Source organism: Syngnathus floridae, chromosome 18 (genome assembly GCF_059516105.1).
Source record: "Syngnathus floridae isolate MCC-2025c chromosome 18, RoL_Sflo_1.0, whole genome shotgun sequence".
Lineage (NCBI taxonomy): Eukaryota > Metazoa > Chordata > Actinopteri > Syngnathiformes > Syngnathidae > Syngnathus > Syngnathus floridae.
In genome coordinates this window covers 7,315,879-7,335,403 of record NC_142430.1, presented here as the reverse complement: position 1 = coordinate 7,335,403, position 19,525 = coordinate 7,315,879, and the positions used below count along the sequence as shown (strand labels likewise).

The 19,525-nt window shown below is 49.6% G+C and overlaps 4 protein-coding genes across 16 annotated transcripts; 3 read left to right on the top strand and 1 right to left on the bottom strand.

The window, feature by feature from the left end:
- The first annotated feature begins 45 nt into the window (after positions 1-45).
- LOC148382707 (protein kinase C and casein kinase substrate in neurons protein 3) lies at positions 46-3,385 on the top strand. 3 transcript variants are annotated; one of them, XM_088359149.1, is made up of 10 exons: positions 46-174; positions 1,117-1,195; positions 1,281-1,437; positions 1,568-1,803; positions 1,916-2,071; positions 2,143-2,318; positions 2,386-2,506; positions 2,572-2,639; positions 2,708-2,787; positions 2,904-3,385. In XM_088359149.1, exons 2-10 carry the CDS (start codon positions 1,139-1,141, stop codon positions 3,014-3,016), a joined length of 1,164 nt encoding a protein of 387 aa, XP_088215275.1. In that variant the 5' UTR covers positions 46-174; positions 1,117-1,138; the 3' UTR covers positions 3,017-3,385. The 3 variants fall into 3 exon arrangements, with proteins under 3 accessions (XP_088215275.1, XP_088215274.1, XP_088215276.1); XM_088359148.1 differs by lacking the exon at positions 46-174 and adding an exon at positions 248-609; XM_088359150.1 differs by lacking the exons at positions 46-174; positions 2,708-2,787 and adding an exon at positions 248-609.
- A 119-nt stretch (positions 3,386-3,504) lies between these two features.
- LOC148382706 (circularly permutated Ras protein 1) lies at positions 3,505-8,304 on the top strand. Of its 2 annotated transcripts, none has more exons than XM_088359134.1 (21): positions 3,505-3,658; positions 3,766-3,859; positions 4,279-4,458; positions 4,544-4,714; positions 4,777-4,902; positions 5,013-5,093; positions 5,155-5,225; positions 5,293-5,460; positions 5,526-5,567; positions 5,645-5,734; positions 5,917-6,068; positions 6,137-6,218; positions 6,287-6,417; positions 6,501-6,585; positions 6,653-6,759; positions 6,821-6,927; positions 7,101-7,200; positions 7,278-7,418; positions 7,484-7,577; positions 7,651-7,677; positions 7,758-8,304. In XM_088359134.1, exons 2-21 carry the CDS (start codon positions 3,781-3,783, stop codon positions 7,869-7,871), a joined length of 2,148 nt encoding a protein of 715 aa, XP_088215260.1. In that variant the 5' UTR covers positions 3,505-3,658; positions 3,766-3,780; the 3' UTR covers positions 7,872-8,304. The 2 variants fall into 2 exon arrangements, with proteins under 2 accessions (XP_088215260.1, XP_088215259.1); XM_088359133.1 differs by having other exon boundaries at positions 5,155-5,228.
- znf668 (zinc finger protein 668) lies at positions 8,062-11,033 on the bottom strand. Of its 2 annotated transcripts, none has more exons than XM_088359141.1 (2): positions 10,874-11,033; positions 8,062-10,367 (listed from the first exon to the last, which is right to left on the bottom strand). In XM_088359141.1, the coding sequence occupies exon 2, from the start codon at positions 10,326-10,328 to the stop codon at positions 8,391-8,393; it is 1,938 nt and encodes a 645-aa protein (XP_088215267.1). In that variant the 5' UTR covers positions 10,329-10,367; positions 10,874-11,033; the 3' UTR covers positions 8,062-8,390. The 2 variants fall into 2 exon arrangements, with proteins under 2 accessions (XP_088215267.1, XP_088215268.1); XM_088359142.1 differs by lacking the exon at positions 10,874-11,033 and adding an exon at positions 10,547-10,849.
- Positions 8,456-19,311, top strand: znf646 (zinc finger protein 646). 9 transcript variants are annotated; one of them, XM_088359126.1, is made up of 5 exons: positions 11,371-11,670; positions 12,231-13,479; positions 13,576-14,730; positions 14,845-15,819; positions 15,912-19,311. In XM_088359126.1, exons 2-5 carry the CDS (start codon positions 12,431-12,433, stop codon positions 16,645-16,647), a joined length of 3,915 nt encoding a protein of 1,304 aa, XP_088215252.1. In that variant the 5' UTR covers positions 11,371-11,670; positions 12,231-12,430; the 3' UTR covers positions 16,648-19,311. The 9 variants fall into 9 exon arrangements, 7 of the variants coding, with proteins under 7 accessions (XP_088215251.1, XP_088215254.1, XP_088215252.1 ...); XR_015853888.1 differs by having other exon boundaries at positions 11,373-11,670; positions 12,231-14,730; positions 15,912-18,030; positions 18,376-19,311; XR_015853887.1 differs by having other exon boundaries at positions 11,373-11,670; positions 12,231-14,730; positions 15,912-18,151; positions 18,376-19,311.
- Positions 19,312-19,525: the final 214 nt, after the last annotated feature.

Genomic DNA, 19,525 nt, shown 5'->3' with positions numbered 1-19,525 from the left:
CATTAGGACCATATAGAGAGTGACAGGAGGAGGGGCAATGGGGGGGGGGGGGGGGGGGTCTGGAGTTTCAGGGGTTATTCCTCGAGGCTGGAGATAGTCAAAGAGGAGTGAGGTGATGCCAGGGATGGACTTCAAGTGAGGGGGAAGCAGAAGAAAGGACACGTCAAGTTAAAGGTAAGACTTTTGTGACTCTTTGGTGTGTGTGTGACTTTAAGTGAGGGGAAATAGGGTCAGGGTAAGGCGGTCCGGGAGGGGGGGGGGTAGGCCTGAGAGGCAGAGCCTCGGGTAACCAGTCTTGTGTAATCAGTGGTGATTCACAGATAACGTATAAGTGCCAACGGCCGTGACTGACTGCAACTTTGTTTCTGGCTTTGATCGGATCAAGCGTCCTCTTCGTTCCCCCATCAGTCTTTAGATGTGCACTTGTAGCCAACAACGAGGCGCTCTAAAGCACCTAAACTAATGGACTATCCGAAAAGCATTTTCAAGGTGTAGATACAGCCGGCTAGTAAGTCTCAGCGAGAAAAACACGACGTCTAGTACCAAGTGTGACGACTGACTGGCTGCATGACAAATAGGTGCAGTCATGGCTCGTGGTGCTGAGGCGTGGTTAGTCACTTTTTGCATTACTCACACATGAGACAATCTGTGTGCATGAAGACTGTTGCTTTTGCCACAATTTGCTTTCATTTACAGCCGGTTCAAAAGAACTCGGACGTGGGCTTTCTGTATTAATCAGAGCAAATGGAAAGATGACCTTTCACTGCTGTTTATTTTGGGGAAGAATGCAGGAGCAGCTGTTCTATTCCTACTGTGCCCCCCCCCCCCCCCCTCTTGAATTCCAGTCTGGCACTGGAACACGTATCCAAGCACAGGAAGTTCTAAGTAACGGCTTGTTTCAATAACATTATATATATATTTTCAAAATTTAAAATTGACCTTCTAGCATTTCCACGATTGAATAATAGCTTTGTATAGATAAAGCGAAACTCAGTTTTCAGATCAGCTGTGTTGATGACAGACTAATGACACAGTCGAGGCGTCCAACCAGTTGCATGATAATCACCGGCGTGCCTCAGCCGACAAAAAAACAGCCTTGCAACTCTCGCACAACAGCGAAAGCGAGACAGCCACCATCATGGCGAGCCTCCCCCCAGAACCCACTCAAGACTTCGCCAAACGCAGCTTCTGGATGGTAAGTTTTTGCATCCGCCATGACACCCACAAAACTTGTGTTGGCTAGCATACAACCCGTGCAAATCGCTATGTTGTTCTTCCAGCCTGGGAATTACGTACCGACGGTGCACAGAACCCAGCAGTCCTACCGGGCCTGCAACGACCTGGTGGCCTGCTTCGCCGAGAGGGCCGCGGTGGAAAAGCAGTACGCCCAGCAGCTCAGGCAGTGGAGTGCCAAGTGGAAGGCCATCATGGATTCTCGTGAGTAAGACAGACGCAGAGCTTTTTTCCCCCATATATGTATTTTTTTATATATAAACCAGCTTCAGATCTTGCTTCAATTCAGTGGACATTGTGCTGCTCCTACTTGGTCAGTTATTTTTCCCGTCAGGGCCGCTCTACGGTTCGCTGATGGCGGCCTGGCAGAGCTTCTTCACCTCTACCGAGCGCCTGTCCGCTCTCCATTTGACCATCTCGGAGTCCCTCGTGGCCGAGGAAGGCGTCCGGGTCAAGACCTGGCAGAGGGATACGTTCCCCAAGAAACTCTTTTGCGGCCTCCGGGAAAGCCACGACAACAACGCTAGTTTTTCACGGGCGCAGAAACCGTGGAACAAGAGGCTGAGCAAGGTCCATGACATTCTTTTTATTTTTTTATTTTGCACAGAACGATGGATTATCATTTTTGTCAGGTCCATTATTTTTATATGAATGTTTATTCGCAAATGTATGTGTTGTACAGCTGGAGAAGGCCCGGGCCACCTACCACAAGTGTTGTCAGAAGGAACAGAGTGCCATGGACAAAGAGAAACAAGTCAACGAAGTTGAAAATATCAGTCCAGAGAAAAAGCAGAAGGTGGCGGAGGCCAGAGAGGTTGCCACCGATGCTAAGGAAAAGGTGATTGCTTAAAAAAAATAAAAAAAAATCACACACTGTACTTCACTGTGCTTCTTGTGGCCGATCCGCAGGCACGGGAGCGCTACGAGAAAATCCTGGAGGACGTGACGAGCTACACGCCGCGCTACATGGAGGAGATGGAGGTGATTTTTGAGCAGTCGCAGGAGGAAGAGAGGAAACGCATCAGCTTCTTGAAGCAGGCCTTCCTGTCCATCCACAGACACCTCGACGTCACCAACAATGAGAAGTGAAGAGACGACCATCTTCCGGATGTTTTATTGATTGCTTTTGACAAACGTGTTTGTTTACATCAGCATAAAGGAAGTGTACAACGACCTCCACCAAGCCTTGATGGCCATCAACGAGGAAGAGGATCTCAAATGGTGGAAGAACAATCACGGGCCTGGCATGCTCACCAACTGGCCAAAAATCCAGGTACAGAACCCAGAGAGGTATCGAAGCCCTGCCCCGAATCACAAATAACAAAAGTATTTTTGCAGGAGTGGGTTCCACCGGTGAAGAAGCTGAAAAGAAAGAAGAGAGAGCAGAAGAGCAAAGAAGGCCAGCCGTAAGTCGACGCCATCCCAAAAGTGGTTTCTCAATGCCTCCCCGTTTCTTATGACCCTTTATTATTAGAGTGATGATCGGAGGCGTGAAGGTTCGAGCTCTATATGACTACACGGGGGAGGAGGGGGATGAGCTCTCCTTCAAAGCAGGTGACACACACGGATAAAGAAGATTTCCAGAAATCTGCAGAAAGTGTCGTTCTTTGCGAGGGATAAAGAATTCATGCCCGTGAGTGTTACTGATACAATGCCGCTTGTGATTCCAGGTGAGGAGTTCCTGAAGGTGGAGGAGGAGGACGACCAGGGCTGGTGCCGAGGGATCCTGAGCGGAGGGAAGGAAGGTTTCTACCCGGCCAATTACGCCGTACTCGTCGAGTGACATCACTCTCCCTGGAACTATTATGTCCTGAAGCAATGTCGCGTGCACACACAAGAAATAGGTTTGCTTTTAAATTCTGCTTGTCCTATCAAATGAAGAGAGAACTTGGAAGCCCCCTGCAGGTGAATAAATACAAGTGTGTGACAGTGACACCACGTCGATGTTTACTGTCGAGCAGGTTTTTCGAAATTCAGCCAATGAATGTGACATTTTTTGCAACCCTCATCAAGACAGCTCGATTTTGGATGTTTAGGTTATGTACAGGTCATGTTATTCTACTTTATGTATGTTGAGAAACCAAGTTTGGATCTTGAAGTGTTTTGGGGAACCCTGACATTTGTCAAATAAAAGCATCCTGTTTTCCATCCACTCCAGCTTCTTGATCTTGACTCCCCCCCCCCCTTCTGCGCTTGTGTTTCCATTCACAAATATTTAACTGGCGTTAGGCATCACGTGATTGATCAAATATGATGACGCGGCGCCGTGTGTAGTTTTGCAGAAAGACAGGCCGCCCGACCGGTTTGGCGAGATGTCTCGACGATCACGTCGCCGAGAAGCTAACATCACTCGCTGCTACAACACTTGGAAGGCTTCGAAGCTTCCATGTCTCCGAGCGCATTGCTTGCTTCCCCCCCTCCATGAGTAAGTGATACATTATTTGTTTTGGGGCTTGACGTTTTTAGCTTTGACACACTCGACTGCCTCAAGGTGAATCCATTTTGCTGAACTGTTGTGATTTCATTGGCTAGGCCTGCTTGATCACTATGGAGTTTGCTTGTGATTATATTTACGTACCTCCACCGGTGGTTCCAAAGGACAACCAACAAGTCTTCAAACGCTCAGGTTGGACTGGAAAATGGGGATTCTTATGCTCGTCATTTGAATATATTCATTTTTATAAGATGTTTGGGGGTCCCAGACAGCTCCTCATGTTACTGTATGTTAGTTTACATTCTCTTTAAAAGAGCTTCTGATGTTGTGCAACTTTTGGGTGTTCTTCTCTATATTTTAATTAGAATTATCTCCGTTTCCTGAAAATCCTTGAAATTATAAAATTTTGAGTCATTTGGATTGCACGTCTAAAAAAAATTTTTTTCCTCTTTGTCTGGAGCATAGCCACATTTGTTCATGAGCTATCATGCACAACATCGTTTCATAACAAATGTTTTCTCTTAGAAAAATCCTTCCATGTGAGTCATGCGGACTTCACGGGCCTTTAAAGAACACAAAGGCCTAATCTCTCTTTTTTGCGTTCCTCACAGCGCTCCTACCTCCCGTCAGCTGGACTCGGCCTCTCAGAGCGCCCCCTCCGCCGCCCGTCAAGGTCAGCAAGAAGCCGGAGAAGAGCAAAGCGGAGGAGCGGGCGGTGTCGACGTCCATTTTCTATGACAACGCTGACGTTGGGGAAAAATCAAAGCCGATAACGCCCACCCGCAAGACAGGTAGTGTTAGCGTTAGCATGTCATTCACGATGACACCTACGTCAGACCCAAAAGCAATTTGTCTCCGTCTGCGCCTTTCCCACAGCTTTACTTCCACCTCACCTGAGACCGACGGCAGGCAGCCGCTCGCCCTCTCCCAGCGAGCGGCATCTTTACGACAACGAAGACAATTCAGAGTCATCTCGGTACGCAGACAGCTTGCCAAGTGCACCGGAAGGTGCCGGACTCAATGGAAACTCCCCTGGCCGGGTGATACGTAAGCAAACATGACATTTTGTTAGGAGTTTGGCACATGATTAAAAAAAAAATTTCCCACAGCTTCCGCCCCTTGTCTTCCACCTCGTCCTTTCTTCATGAACATGCCGGAGTATTTGGTGCTTCTGCCTGAATCTTGCCCCAGTGAAAAACCGCTTCTGTGCCCCCCGCCAGTGACCCCACCTCCAGGTATAGATCCCAATTTGTAGCTTTGCAAGGAAACCAATGCACAGACTTCATCGCTGTATTGGAGTGGATCTTTACTTCTACTCAAAGACCTTTCCATCGTTGCTCCACAGCATCCACGGAAGACAACGAGTCACTGCCGGGAAACCCCAACGTGATCCTTGTCAGTTTGGGAAAGCTGCTCTCGGAAAAAGGTCAGTCAACTTTTATCCTCATTGTTTTGGTCTGCACTGAGGATGCTTGTCATTTTTCCAGTGGAGCACACCCAAGGGAAACTCAGATCCTGCACTCAATGTGGCTCGGTGCTGGAGACCGTCTACGACAACGTGGTAGGCCGTACTTCTAAGTCTTGTCACTTTTTGAATGGCACGGCAATGATACCTTTCACTGCAGGTAAACAGTTGTTACTTCTGCGAGCCGCCTGAGCAACGCAGCACCCCGAGTAACGGCTTGCAGCACGGCCTGTTCTTGCTGAGCCCGGCCGATAAACTCCAGACCGCCTCGCAGCCTCTGCTCATCTTCTGCATCGACATCTCGGCCTCCATGAGCATCACCTCCCAGGTACACAGTAAAATATATCGAAACCTGACAGTCACAGATTGTGATTATGTTCTTGTCTTCTTAAGGTGTTGGCAGGAGAGGAGTGTATCCACAGATCACGCCTGGAGGTATGATGGTGTCCAAAAAACATATTCATCAAGGAATTATATTTATCTTTGTGGAATATTAATTGTGTTCTTTTCAGTTTGTCCAGGAAGCTGTTTTGCTTTGTGTTCAAAAGCTGAGCAAACAACAGTCCGACACACCCGTGGGGCTCATCACCTTCAACTATGAGGTACAAATAAAAGCAATTTTCTCATAGATGGACAGATAAAATACAAATCCAGAAACTTTTAGTTGAACGTTTCTCAAAATGTGGTCTTGGGCTCCCTCTAGTGGTGTGCAGAAGAATAACTGGGTCGTGCCTGGTTAAAAATAAAGCAATTAAGACAGTTATTTTTATTTTATCTACTGTAGGTGACAGTACACGGATACGGAGATTTCCCATCACATGTCCTGAGTGGGGATGACCTGATAGACAGCGAGCATCTAAAAGCGGCCGCGTCTTTGTTCACCACTCCGCCGCCGCTGTCATACACCAAGAACTTCCTGGACCAACAAGTCAAGGGGTACAAAGAAGCATCATTGCTAGTCATTTGGCAAAAAAAGATGATCCTATTGTGTTTTTCCTCCAAAGTTTGTCTGCAGTGGGCACTACAGCATTGGGCCCAGCAGCTCTCGTGGCCATCACAATGGCCTCCAGACACCCGGGCTCCAAGGTGCCTATCAGCCGCAACTTCTGTTCCTCTCCAATCCAACAAATGATATGAACTCCATTTGTGAAAAGGTGATCATCTGCACAGACGGGAAGGCCAATACGACGTTAGGCAATCTGGAGGTGGACGACAACGATGCACGGGCTCTCCTCTCATCCACCATCTTCTACCAAGAACTGGGGGAAGATGCAGCCAATCAGGGGTCATTTTAAAAATAATCCAAATCATGGGACCTCTGGGTACAATAAATGCTATAATAATGGCGAACTATGCCTCTTTGATTAGCGTGACCGTGTCAGTGCTCTCGATAGAGGGAACCGACTGCAGGCTGGATGAGCTGGGTCGACTCGCCGATCGCACGGGAGGAAAAGTAACACATTAGACCGTTGTTATTTCTCTTTTGTTCCCCACGGTGTCTCATCTTCTCGCTCCATCAGGTGTTGATCACAAATCCCAAGATGCTCCACTCCGAGTTTGAGCAGATCATTGAGAACACCACCATAGCCACCAAGTGCACCGTCACCTTGATTCTGCCCAAACCGATGTAAGATGCCTCCTCTTGCTTGTTGTTGTTTTTTTCCTCCCTTAACATTTATGTGCAACAGGCGAATGAGAGGAGAGAAGGAGGCGACACACAAAGCGCTCCGAAATGTGGGGAACGTGCACCCGGAAAAAGAGATCACGTTCCAATTCGTGGCTAGTGAGATAGAAGGTAAGAGAAGACGAATGTCAAATGGTTTGGAATGCGGGTTCCTTAAGACCGCTATACTTGGAGTAGCAAAACTGGTTATGTTGCTAAAAAAATGAAAAGGTTGTTGATGGAAGTTGTCAGTGGAAATAAAAATACACCAGATGGGCAAAAAAAATTGTGAAATTGGGTTCCAGCGTCCACCGTGTCCGTCCAGCTGCAACTCCGATACATGCAGAAGAACGGCCAGATGATGCTGCGAGTCTTCACCATGACCCGACGCGTCACGAGTGAAAGGTGAGCTCACCCCTTCATCCAGGAACGATATTTAAACGATTCCAAAATGCAACCCAATGTGCTTTCCTCCTCCTCAGCTTGGTGGTGCTGTCCTCGCTTTCGCTGCCCATCATTCAGCTCAACTCCTCACAGGCCAGCGCCGCTCTGGCCGTCCGAGGGCGCTTCCTGGACGCTCGGCGGGAAAGCGAGCAGCAGAAGAAGCTCATCGAAAAAGTGATGTGAGTATGGGAGCTGAGTTTGTTTTCCCTCAAGTGACATCTCTGATCATCCTGGGTTTCTCCAGAGAGCACAACCGCAGCGCCGAGGACAGAGAGACATACAAAGAATGGGTCAGCACCATGGAGCCGATATACAACAACATCCATAACTTAACCAGGGTCTGTTTTTGCCGCCGCTGATGTTGTTTTTGGATCCATTGTTAATCACCTAAACGTTTCTTTCATTTCCCAGACCAAATCTGTCGTCTCTGACTCACAGGTAAACGACATCAAAACATCTCAATGCTGTTTGAATTCCTGCAGGTATCCTCTCTAACTCCGCCCCCCTCCTCCCGACAGTCTCTGACAGATGCTGGTGCAGCGTTGCTGTACACCATGAAGCAGAGCAATAGGAAGACCGTCATGATCAAGAATGATCGGAACCTTCGCTTTTTAAAGCAGTCCAAATACTGAAAGGCACGCTAACGGCTCAATGAGGACACCGGTTCACCTTGTCAGGTGTGGTCGATGACGTCAAGCTTTCAGCCAGGAGTGAGTTGATGGAAAAAGTGGATTTTTCTAGCCCAGTGAATGACAATCTTGATTTTAAAGAGGAAATCAAGCCGTAATGGAGAAAGAAAAGGTAGCACAACATACTCAGAGCTGCTTGAAAAACATTCATTTTATTGTCAGTTTTGGTCACTTCTTATATTTAATTTTTTTTTATTTTTGCACATCACGTTTTGTGAGAAAACCTATATTCTGGTGATGATGTCGGTCCAACTGTCCATTTACCAAAAATTGAACAATTAAGGTAGCATGAAGAAGAGCTGTCTTTTTTGCATGCTTGTCTGCTTCGACAAAACCAAATAATTGTGCCTTCGCATTAAATAACCCTCAATTCCCAGTTCCATCTCAGTTTACATTTAAGATTTTTCTTTGACCATAAATGATTCAGTCCAAAAAACTGTAAGTCAATTTAAGGCCACTTATTTAAAGTTCTTCTTCCTTGATCAAATATTCTGGCAAAGCGTGAAAAGTGTCAGCGGACACACTGACAGGAACGGTCAAGGAGATGCTGCTGGACTCCGCGGGGCCAGGAGATGGATCGGTAGGGGGAGGCGAAGGCAGCGGGTCGGTGTGGATGATGTTCAAGTCGGACTGCGAGGCGCTGCCGTGGGTCCGTAAGTGCTTGCGGAGGTAGGCGGGGAACAGGAAAGCTTTCCCGCACTGGTCACAGGTATGAGGTTTATTGCTGGAGTGGATCTTCTGGTGCTTGCGCAGGCCTGCCCGGTTGAGAAAAGCTTTGCCGCAGCTGTCGCACGCGTGAGGCCTGGCCTTGGGATGCTGCTTCTCGTGCTCCCGCAGCTCCGCCGCCAGGGCGAACTCCGCCGGGCAGGCGGAGCAGGTGTGCGAGCCCGCTGTCGGGCCCGGGGCCCTCTGGACGGCGTGGAGGTTCTCGTGCGCCTGCACTTCCTCCCAGGTGCCGAAGGTGGCGTCGCAGTGAGCGCAGGAAAACTGCGGCAGGGTCGCGAAGCCGGCCGCCTCCGTCTCGTCCTGCGCTCGCCTCTGCTGCTGTTGCTGCTGTTGTTGCGCCTGCTCAGCCAAGTGAGTCCTCTCGTGTTTGCGCAGGCTGGAGGACACCACGTACGACTTGAGGCACTCGCCGCACTTGAAGGGGCGCTCTCCGGAGTGCACGCGGCGGTGCTTGTTGAGGCTGGAGCGCTCGGCGAAAGACTTATCGCACTCGCTGCACGAGAAGGGCCGCAGACCCGTGTGCACCAGCAAATGCCGCCGCAGGTCCCAGGAGGCCACGAAGGCCTTGTCGCAGCTCTGACATTTGTAAGGTCGCTCCCCGGAGTGGACCCGTTCGTGCATGGCAAGATCGGCCGGCTGGCGGAATCTTTTGGAGCATTTGTCGCACGGGTAGGGCTTGAAACCCAGGTGGACTCGCTGGTGCCGGCGGAAACTGGACGGGTCGGAGAACATCTTGCCGCACTGGGGGCACAAGTAGGGCTTCTCGCCGGAGTGCGTGCGAAGATGAGACTGGTAGGAGGACAGCTGCGTGAAGCTTTTCCCGCACTGCTCGCATTGATACGGCTTTTTCTGGGAGTGGATGCGCTGGTGGCAGACCAACGAGGACGAGCGGGAGAAGGCTTTGCCGCAGTCGGCGCACAGGAAGGGCTTCTCGCCCGTGTGCGAACGCTCGTGGTTCTTCAGGTCCTTCACCTCCGTGTAGGTTTTGCCGCAGTCCTTGCAGGAGTACGGCCGATGGCCTTGGTGGTTTCGTCGGTGCTTGCGGAACACGGAGGGGTCGGCGAAACTCTTGCCGCACTCGCCGCAAAAGTACGGCTTCTCCCCGGTGTGAGAGCGCATGTGCACCTTGAGTTTGGACAGAGTGGGGTAGCTCTTGGAGCACTGGCGGCAGGAGTGGGGCCGCTCGCCGTTATGCTGCGTCATGTGGATGCGCAGGCAGATGGCCTGCATGAAGGCCTTGCCGCACTCGGAGCACACGAAGGGCTTCTCGCCCGTGTGGGAGCGACTGTGGTTGCGCAGCTCGGTGGGCGTCTTGTACGCCTTGTGGCAGTCGGGACACTGGAAGGGCCTCTGGGCCGAGTGCGTGCTCTCGTGTTTGGAAAGAAGGGCCTTGCTGGAGAAGATCTTTTGACACTGCGGACACGCGTGGAGAGGAGACGAACACTCTTTGCCGTGCGCCGAGAGCTTGTGCTCACGCAGCGCCGACACGCTCCGGAAGGACTCGGTGCAGGACGAGCACTTGAAGGACGGTTTGGATTTCGGGGGACGGCCTCTGCCCCGTTTCTTCACGGGCGTGTCCCTCGCCACCGCCTCCTCTTGTTGGCTGTGCTCATCTTGGGCGGGAGGGCTTTGTTGATTTGAAGGTGCTGGGCTCCCAGCCTGCAAGGTAGCCATCTTTCGGTCTGAAGATCAATTAGACGAGAATTTCCCAACCTTTAGGGAGCCAAGGCAGACATTTTAAATGAGAAAGAAATATACCAGTAATGCAATAACCAAAATCTGGTCTAAACCTCCTCAAAAGCTAACTTACACACATATGTTGGTGTGTGTATATTAATTTTTGAAGAAGTATACACTAATACATATACATATGTGCATACATACATACATACACAAAATGGCTGGCATTAGGACCTTAGGGACAATAAGCTAACCACCTCGACGACAGGAAGTCGGCGACGTAAAGCCGCAAATGTTTGTTTTTGTTGTTGCTGCTGACGATCACAACAACATGCGATGTTCGGTGTCAGTATTGAATGCATGCAATCGTGCATATAAATTCTTAATACTACGTGCATGTCTCGCCCGCGTTAGCACGCTTGCTAATTTAATTCAACTCAAAATGGCTGGCTTTAGGACCGCCTGCACCCATTTCTCTCGACGGCATCAGCTTGATTTCAGATTTTTTATTATTTTAGTTGGACGAATGACAGCCTCACCTGCAGCCGGGCATTCGTGGGGGGTTGATAGTGCTCGGAAGAAAGAAAGAAAAAAACGAGTCCCCACTCGACTGGAGTTGTTGTCGTACCACGGTGGTCCGTTTTGACTGGCTGACAGTGACAGTGGGACGGCGCTAGGACCATGATGACGAACAGTTTCGACTGCCAAAAGTGGAGTAACTTGTGTTTACAATCCAAAATATGGAATAATAACAATTTTGTCTTTTTTTTAAAATATACTTAACTCGAGTTGAATTTTTGGTGTTTAAAATGTTGGGGGGCGTGGCAGGCTGCTCTATATTAGTGATTGGAATTGCACATTAATAAAAAAAATATTGCTAAATAAATGAGTGAAAGCAAACAAATGATTAAATGCAAATGTTTTGTACTTAAAAGTTTAATACAAATTGATGAAGTTTGACATGCGGGAGTTTAGACGTTACATGCACTGTGCTGAACTTGTTTTTAAAAATAAGTCTAACATGTAAACATTTAATTCGGTGATTCTTTTGCATCCCATTATCACATTATTATTTACAAAAAAACGAAAACGTACAGTGCTGAACACGATTGAAAATAATGGAACGTGCGTTATTATTAAAATGTGGTCAATGAAGTGACGGAAGTATTTTGCGGCTGCACATTTCCTGTTCCCTAGCAACAAGAGCAGTGTGGAAGAATAAGACAATTGGAAGAAGAAAGTCCTTTTGGATCGTTATACACCTCAAAATAAGTTATTCCGTCAGATAACGAGTGGGCAAATGTCTCCTAGAATGTGCGTGGAGTCGATATTGGAGGTATTTGCTTTATTGCCCTTGCTGACGTTCGGCTTCCTGTCTCTTTTTGTTGCAATGTTTGTTTTGCTAGCTGAGATGTTGCTAGCCTGTCGCGCCGCTAACGTCGGTACTAACTATCGCAACCCATTGACCTGCACTCAAATAATACTTGTTTGCACACTTTTCGAAAAGAGTACATTTATGTCCAACCGCCGTTTTCTGCATTAGTTTAATAGCGGGGTTAAGAGAGTCCTGGTTTATTGACACGGCTAATGTAATTAGCCTGACAGTGCAAAGAGTTACCGGATGTGAATCATTGACTTACTCCCTAATCACTATATAGTCTTGCTGTTTATATTTTTTAGATAAATAGCAATCCATGCAATTAATTTACAGTGTATTTTAGGAATACTACAGCGAAAAAGTAAATTTTACGATAAAATATTATTGTTTTAATCTGAGTGTACAGTATTTTACTAAATTAATCTAAAGAAAGCACTTTATGTTAATCCTAATAGGTTGCTTGTGTTACATTTAAATTTGTATGAAGAGTTGATATATGTTTGTCTCCTCCCCCAAAGGCAGGATTTATCTTCTACTGTATGGCCACTCTGGACACCCTCCTGACCTAAACGACTGTTCTCCATTGTGGATGGACAAGAAAGGCATCTAATGTATTCCCCTCCTGCCAACCTGGTGCACTTATTTTGGTCTTCATCGTCACGACTGCGCATGACGGCGCACGGACGGCAGGTTTCCCGTGCCAACAGTGCGGGCTGACATGGCCACGCTTGTAGAGCACACGGACGAGGAGCGCAAGTTCAAATGTGACGAATGCGGACGTGGCTACAGACATGCCGGCAGCCTCGCCAATCACAAGAAGGCTCACGACGTGGGATTGTTTGAGTGCCATTTGTGCGGCAAAGAGAACTCAAACGCTTTGGCTTTGAAAAGTCATATGCGGAGTCACACGGCTCACAAAAAGTACTCCTGTTCGCGATGCGGCAAGGCTTTCCGCCTGGCGACGCAACTCGCCACGCACGAGCGGGCTCACCGTGTCTCGCAATCTAAGACGGAGGACGAGGAGTATGAAGACATGGCAAATAACCATTGGAACAACCAGTCGATCCACGCGGAGAACGGCCTCGTTGATCACAACCAACCGCAGTGTGACTCGTCCGATGACGCCGACGGCCGACCGTTCAAGTGCGACCTGTGTGACAAGACTTACATTCACCTCCGAAGCTTGAGCAACCACAAGAAGACTCACCAGGTGGGAATATTTGAGTGCACCGTCTGCTTCAAACTCTTCAACAACATGGCCGCGCTCTACAGCCACCAGAGGACACACAAAATCCGAAGCGGCCGCGGCGGAGGCAGTAGCTCAGCGTCCGGCTTCTACGCTAACTCCACACAGGAGCAGTTTTCTCCAAAGAGTCCGGACGGTCCCGTCAACTTCTGCCATTTGTGTCAGGTTGTGTTCCCTAGTGAGGAGGAGTTCCAGGAGCACATCCAAATGCACAACTCTTCGTCGGCGACCTTTGGCCTGGAGGACAACACAGCAGAGAGCCACCATATGACCTACAACAACATGACCTCGCCTCAATCCAGCTTTTACGCAGCTCCTAACGATCCCGCTCCCTTGCCATCGGTCGATCATTGTCAAGGTTTTGATCCGCCGCGCGGTCACATGTATTCAAACAGTAATCAAACACCGTCTTCCGACTGCTCTCAGGGACAACCCCCGCTCGTGGACCCCGGAATTCTCAATCCCAATGCGTCCGGAAGGGACGACGCTTCCGCGGCCGATTCCGACGAGCGTCCCTTCAGGTGTCAGATCTGCGGCAAGAGCTACCGCCACTCCGGAAGCCTTATCAACCACAAGCGCTCACATCAGGTGGGGATTTACCAGTGCTCCGTTTGCAGGAAGAAGTACCCTCACCTGGCTGCGCTCAAGAGTCACCTCCGCCTACACAAAGGTCACAAATCCTCATTCAACCCCAACGGAGCGGGGGACTGGCTCGCCTCTGAACAATTTTCTCCAGTCAGCGACCAGGGGCTTTTCTTCTCAACACAGGATGCGGAGGACAACGACGATCCTCATCTCGGACTCGGCACGTACCTCGATCGTCAGGACTCGGCTCCAGATGCGAGCGTGCGGCCACCTCACGCCGAGCTTTCCACGCAGAGGCACATGTGCGCCGACTGCGGGGACTCTTTCGCGGACATCGCCGGGATCATGGCGCACTCGTGCCCCCTGCTTCAACAGCAGCACCCGAGCGGGGACCACAACCCCGACGGGAACTTTGAGGGCACCGTCGCGCAGTTTCAAGGACTGAACGAGACCGCTCGTCAGAGTTACTTTGAGCAGAGCTTCAAAGAAAATCTGAGCGGCGAGCAGCTGAGCGGCATCGCCGAAGAAGACGACGGCGACCTTTTTCAGTGTTCCATTTGCGGAAACAGCTACAGCAGCATGCAGGCCCTCAGGAGCCATCTCCGAGGTCACACGCAGTCCCGGTGCGCCGCCGCCAGCTCGGGACCCTCGTCCTTGTCCTCCCAGGAGGAGGCCAGAGACGAGGAACCGGAGGAGATGATGATCTGCAGTTCCTGCGGCGAAAGTTTCGCCAGCAGGCAGGACTTGCTCGCCCATCAGCTCGAGCACGTCAAGCACCGAGACGACGACGGCGTCGGCGCGAGTGAGGGCCAAGCGTGCAAGGAGGAGACGCAAAGCGTCATCTGCGGTCGCTGTGGAACCTTCTGCGCCGACGACCATCATCTGGAAAGCCACAACTGCGCGGCGGGGAAGAAAGAAGAGGAATCGGCAGCGGCAGAAAGCGGCGAGGAAGTGCAAGTAAAAGCGAAGGACTTGCAGCACCAAGCCCGGCGCCACGTCAGGGACCAATTGGAGGACCGTCAGCACAGATGCGATCAGTGCGGCCGCTCGTACAGACACTCGGGTTCCCTCCTCAACCACAAGAAGTCTCACAAAACGGGAGTGTTCAAGTGTAGCGTGTGTCAGAAACGCTTTTACAACCTGTTGGCTCTTAAGAACCACCAGAGGTCCCACTTTGACATTAAGCGGTAAAGTACACGTGCAACTCAGACACTCCACCTTAACGTGCGTGTGGTAACCAAATGTGTTTGTTTTACTTTGAGATGTAAACGAGTCTAATTTCATCTCCCCCCCCCCCGCAGGCATAGTTGCGACGAGTGCGGCAAAGCCTTCAAAATCCAGAAGCAGCTTTTGATCCACCTCCGGAGGCACAAGGAGAACCGAGCCAAGATCAAAGAGCTGAACAACCAGATCCAGGCCCTGATGCAGATGAACAATTCTGAGGCCGAGGCCGCCCGTGAAGCGCCGGAACGAACGACGCGAGCGGCCGCCGCCGCGGTCCCATCGGAGCGCACGGGCGACAGGCGACCCTTTGCATGCGAGCAGTGCGGGCGCACGTATCGCCACGCCGGCAGTCTGGTCAACCACAAAAAGTCCCACAAGACAGGCCACTATTATTGTTCTATCTGCAACAAAGCTTACACCAATCAACTGGCCGTCAAGAACCACTTGCGCACGCACTTCGCCAGTCGGAAACATTCTTGCCAAAAGTGCGGGAAAGGCTTCCGTGGAAAATGGCAGCTAGCGGCTCACATCTGCGCGGACTCCCGGAAGGGCGGCGGGCGGAGCTCGAGGTCCCGAGCTCCAAAGTGCATACGATGTAAAGAGACGTTTCCCTCCCGTGACCAACTGGCAGCCCACGCCTGCGACCGCTCCCCGGCGAGCCCCGACGAGGAGCGTGCGTTCTCCTGTAACATTTGCCACCGTAGCTATCGGCACGCGGGCAGCCTCCTCAACCACAAGAACACGCACAAAACGGGCCACTTCTCCTGCACCTTCTGCGCCAAGCCCTTCAGCAACCCCATGGCACTGCGCAACCACACTCGCATCCACACGCAGCAGAAGAAATACGCGTGTCTGACGTGCGGGAAGGCCTTCCGCCTTGCCAGCATCCTGCACAACCATCAGAAGGTCCACAACCGCGCCAACGCCCGCTTCAGCTGTCCAGCGTGCGGGAAGAGCTTCCGGGGAAGGTCCGGACTCAAGAGGCACCGCTGCCGAAGGGGTCGTGGAGAGGACGGGACGCAGCCAGAAGAGAGCCAGGACAAGTGCTTCAGGTGAGTTCTTCCATTACAATGAGCAAGCCTGCTAGCAAATGTCACCTGCACCAGGTTGTGAGCGTGATATCCGTCTGTTGCCGCCACCGCAGGTGCGACCTTTGCGGGCGTTCGTACCGCCACGCCGGCTCCCTCCTCAACCACAAAAAAACTCACTCTGAAAACCTCCACCACTGCGGCCTTTGTCTGCAGACCTTCCCGGACCCCCTAGCTCTCCAGATCCACTCCCAGATGAGGCGCCATTGCTGCCCGGAATGCGGCAAGACCTTCTGCCTCATCGCACACTTGCAGAGCCACATGGAGGTTCACTCCAAGGATCGCGCCAACGTTGGCAGCTCGGGTGAACTCGAGGCTAACGGCCTTAGCTGGACCGAGCCTTTGTCCCGTTCTCCCGAAAGCGCCGGCGACCAGGCGGAGAAGAGCCACGTGTGCGAGCACTGTGGCCGCACTTACCGCCACGCCGGCTCTCTCCTCAACCACAAGAACAGCCACAAGACGGGCTCCTTCACCTGCAGCGCTTGCCACAAGGAATTCTCCAACCTGATGGCCCTCAAGAACCACCGGCGCATTCACACGGAACCCAAGCGCTACCAGTGCCTGGAGTGCGGCAAGGCCTTCCGCGTGTCCACGCAGCTCATATGTCACCGGAGGATCCACAGCAAAGAGAAGCCCTTCTCCTGTGCGCTGTGCGCCAGAAGCTTCTCCAACAAGTCCAACCTGAGGCACCACGAGAAGTTGCACCAGAACCATCACGCTTACGACGACACCTCCGCGTTTAACTTGGATGCTAACGGCTTCATGGGCTTGGACATGGGCTCGTTCCTTTAAGGTCGCCTCTCACTCGTACCGCTCGTACCTCCGACTCGTGACTTCCTCGCATCTTCTAAACGTTCTCGAGTCACGCCGCGTGTCACTTCACCTTCCCCATGCGGCCCGCTTTCCCAGCGACTCTTTAGTGCCTGTATCAAGAAACATAAAATGTATACTCCACTCCCAAAAAATTGGACACTTGGGGGCAAGCTAACCTTTTCAAGTGAGCGGAATCTAAACGTTTCGGGCCCAACGGTTCCATTTTTACTCTTCCCAAACAATGAGCCGAACGGTTTGTGGTGCCGGAGTGGATCGGATTACCTGCTTTTTGTAAATGGTAGTTTAGGATTAACCACTTTTTGTAAACGATAGAACAGATTCCTGACATGCATTCCCAAAAGCCAAACAACCTAAACTTTTTTAGGGATGGTTTGTGTTGTGTTTGTGGGTGCTGAAAGACTGCTCACATCACACACCTCTTGTGTAAAAACCGTCAAATACCTCATTGTAGTTTGTGCGAAGCTCACTCAAAGTGATGGACTTGAATGTAGTTACTACTAGTCTATTTACTAATTTAAGATTTTGTTAAGTGATATGCTGAAACCTACTCATGTTCTCGCACAAAGCAGAGCACTGGATAGCACGTCCGCCTCACTGTTGGGAGGTGCTGGTTCCATTCCGGCTCTGGTCTTGTGCAGCGTATGCATGCCCCCCCCTCTCCTCGTGCCTCCGGTTTCCTCCCACATTTCAAAAAACATGCAAGATGGGCCAATTGGACACTCATAATTGTCTGTAGCTAAGTTTGTGAGTGTCAGCTGCCTTCCCCTGTTCAATACACACACCGTAGTGTCATGATTTTATCTCACGAGTATATCGATGTCGACTTTACCCCATCTGTAATTTGCATGCAAAAGTGCCACAGTTAAATTAATAAATATAGTATCAAATATTAAAATGTCATTAGTAGTTTAATTCATTAACTAAATATGGAATTACAGAAAGTAAAAGCACCATTAAATTATTAATAAAATGTCATTATTTAATCAAAATATTCATTCACATTATTGTAAAATGCTACGAACATTGAGTTATTGAGTAACATTAAGCTAAAAGAAAATATTTTTCTCCACCTTGACAGCTTCACGCATCTTTACAAACAGAAAACCAGTTCCCTAGATTGTAACCGCCCGCATTTCACATAGTGACCAGCAGAAGGCGACAGCACGGTGCCTAAAAACAACGTACTGTATTGTGCATTGACGGCATGGTTGCCAATTTATTTCCAGGGTACACCAAAGCCGTCATGACTGGTCACCAAGCGGCGCTAGCGTGCAAAGCACCGTCCGGCAAGCAGGAGAAGAAGATTGGTTTGAATTGACGGACGTGACGTCACGTGTTCAGGTGAAAACAATCAAAAAAGGCAACGTTTTAATGTCACAATTCAGCTCCAGTGTTTGCGCAGCGTACCGTCAGCATATAGTAATGTTTCAAGAAAATATATTCCGTCCTGCAATGAAGTCAGGTATGACCAAAAATTTCTAATGTAAGTGTCGTACTACGCAAAATAAACCGAATGTGAAATGAAGTAGTAATAGTATTGTACTTGGCGAAATTGACAAGCGTTAGTACATTCGTGCTAAGTACTCGTGTTGGCTCGTGAGTGAACAATTCGTTGAAAAGAACGAATCATTTCAGTGAACGAGAGTAGAAAGTGATTCGCTCTTTGTGATTCGTTTTTTTTTTCAGTTCATATGACTTCAACCAGTAGGTGTCAGTAATGCCCATCGAAGCTGGTGCCACCTCGCCGTAAAACAAAACAAAGAAGAAAATGACGTCACGAGTCGTGAATTGTTTTTCCCGCTCACCAACGAACGAATCTGTGAGTGAGTGAGTGAGTGAGTGAGTGAGTGAGTGAGTGAGTGAGTGAGTGAGTGAGTGAGTGAGTGAGTGAGTGAGTGAGTGAGTGAGTGAGTGAGTGATTCGCATTTCCAGTTCATCACGAGAACAGATCAGTGAGGGAACGAATCCGGACTTTTCCGTTCGCGAACGACTCAACGAGTGAACTGCCTTCCTTCCCCCCGGATCAGTCGGTGAAGGTGTTGCGTCTCCCTCCTGGCGTGGACTATGTAAGTCAGAATGTCGATTTACGATTTGCCAGAACCACTCACTGAAACACCACTTCTTTTATGCACGTTTTCTCCAAGCTAACGGCTAACTTTATTGCATGAAGGGATGCGCCGTTATGCAAAAACGGGGAGACAATGCTTCTCGTTGGGTAATCTTGATTTTATAAGTTAAAGATCGTGAGCAGCAGCGGAGCCCCATTTCAACCCCTTACACTGAGTGCCAAGCAGGGAAGAAATGGGTACCATTGTTATAGTCACTGGTATGACCCGGCCGGGGTTTGAAACCCCAACCTCCCAATCTCAGGGCGGGCACTCTAACACAAGGCCACTGAGCTGGTAAGCAATCTCAGGGCGGGCACTCTAACACAAGGCCACTGAGCTGGTAAGCACTATGGAATAGTGGTGTAACACTTATAGTAGTTTTTAAATAACGTGTATGCATATACATACCTAAATATTGTTATCCAATATATCTTCTGTAATTTCACATTGGATTTCTGGTTTGAAATGTACTTTTAATATCATTATTTTTAATAAACATTTATGTTAAAACTCGTCTTGTGTTTTATTCCTTGTTTTTACATTCGCCGATTAAAATTTGGTTAACTGCTTTATATGACAATATCTGTAGGTACACTTCATGGACACTACACGAGGTAAGCATTTTCTTTTAAAAAAGAATAAATAAAGGTTTAATTTCACATCAAAAGCACTTCCAGGTATATTGTCGCACCTGGGATCGAACCAAGTTCTTACTGAACGAGAGCCCG

Bases quoted from the DNA above. Each gene is read 5' to 3' on its own strand.
- znf646 (XM_088359125.1), top strand. From the start codon at position 12,431: ATGGCCACGCTTGTAGAGCACACGGACGAGGAGCGCAAGTTCAAATGT. The intron at 14,731-14,844 runs GTAAAGTACACG...CCCCCCCCGCAG, and splicing joins TCCCACTTTGACATTAAGCG to GCATAGTTGCGACGAGTGCG. The intron at 15,820-15,911 runs GTGAGTTCTTCC...CCGCCACCGCAG, and splicing joins AGCCAGGACAAGTGCTTCAG to GTGCGACCTTTGCGGGCGTT.
- LOC148382707 (XM_088359148.1), top strand. From the start codon at position 587: ATGGCTCGTGGTGCTGAGGCGTG. The intron at 1,804-1,915 runs GTCCATGACATT...TGTGTTGTACAG, and splicing joins GGAACAAGAGGCTGAGCAAG to CTGGAGAAGGCCCGGGCCAC. The intron at 2,788-2,903 runs GTGACACACACG...TTGTGATTCCAG, and splicing joins TGAGCTCTCCTTCAAAGCAG to GTGAGGAGTTCCTGAAGGTG.
- LOC148382706 (XM_088359133.1), top strand. From the start codon at position 3,781: ATGGAGTTTGCTTGTGATTATATTTACGTACCTCCACCGGTGGTTCCA. The intron at 4,903-5,012 runs GTATAGATCCCA...GTTGCTCCACAG, and splicing joins GCCAGTGACCCCACCTCCAG to CATCCACGGAAGACAACGAG. The intron at 6,760-6,820 runs GTAAGATGCCTC...TATGTGCAACAG, and splicing joins TTGATTCTGCCCAAACCGAT to GCGAATGAGAGGAGAGAAGG.
- znf668 (XM_088359141.1), bottom strand. From the start codon at position 10,328: ATGGCTACCTTGCAGGCTGGGAGCCCAGCACCTTCAAATCAACAAAGC.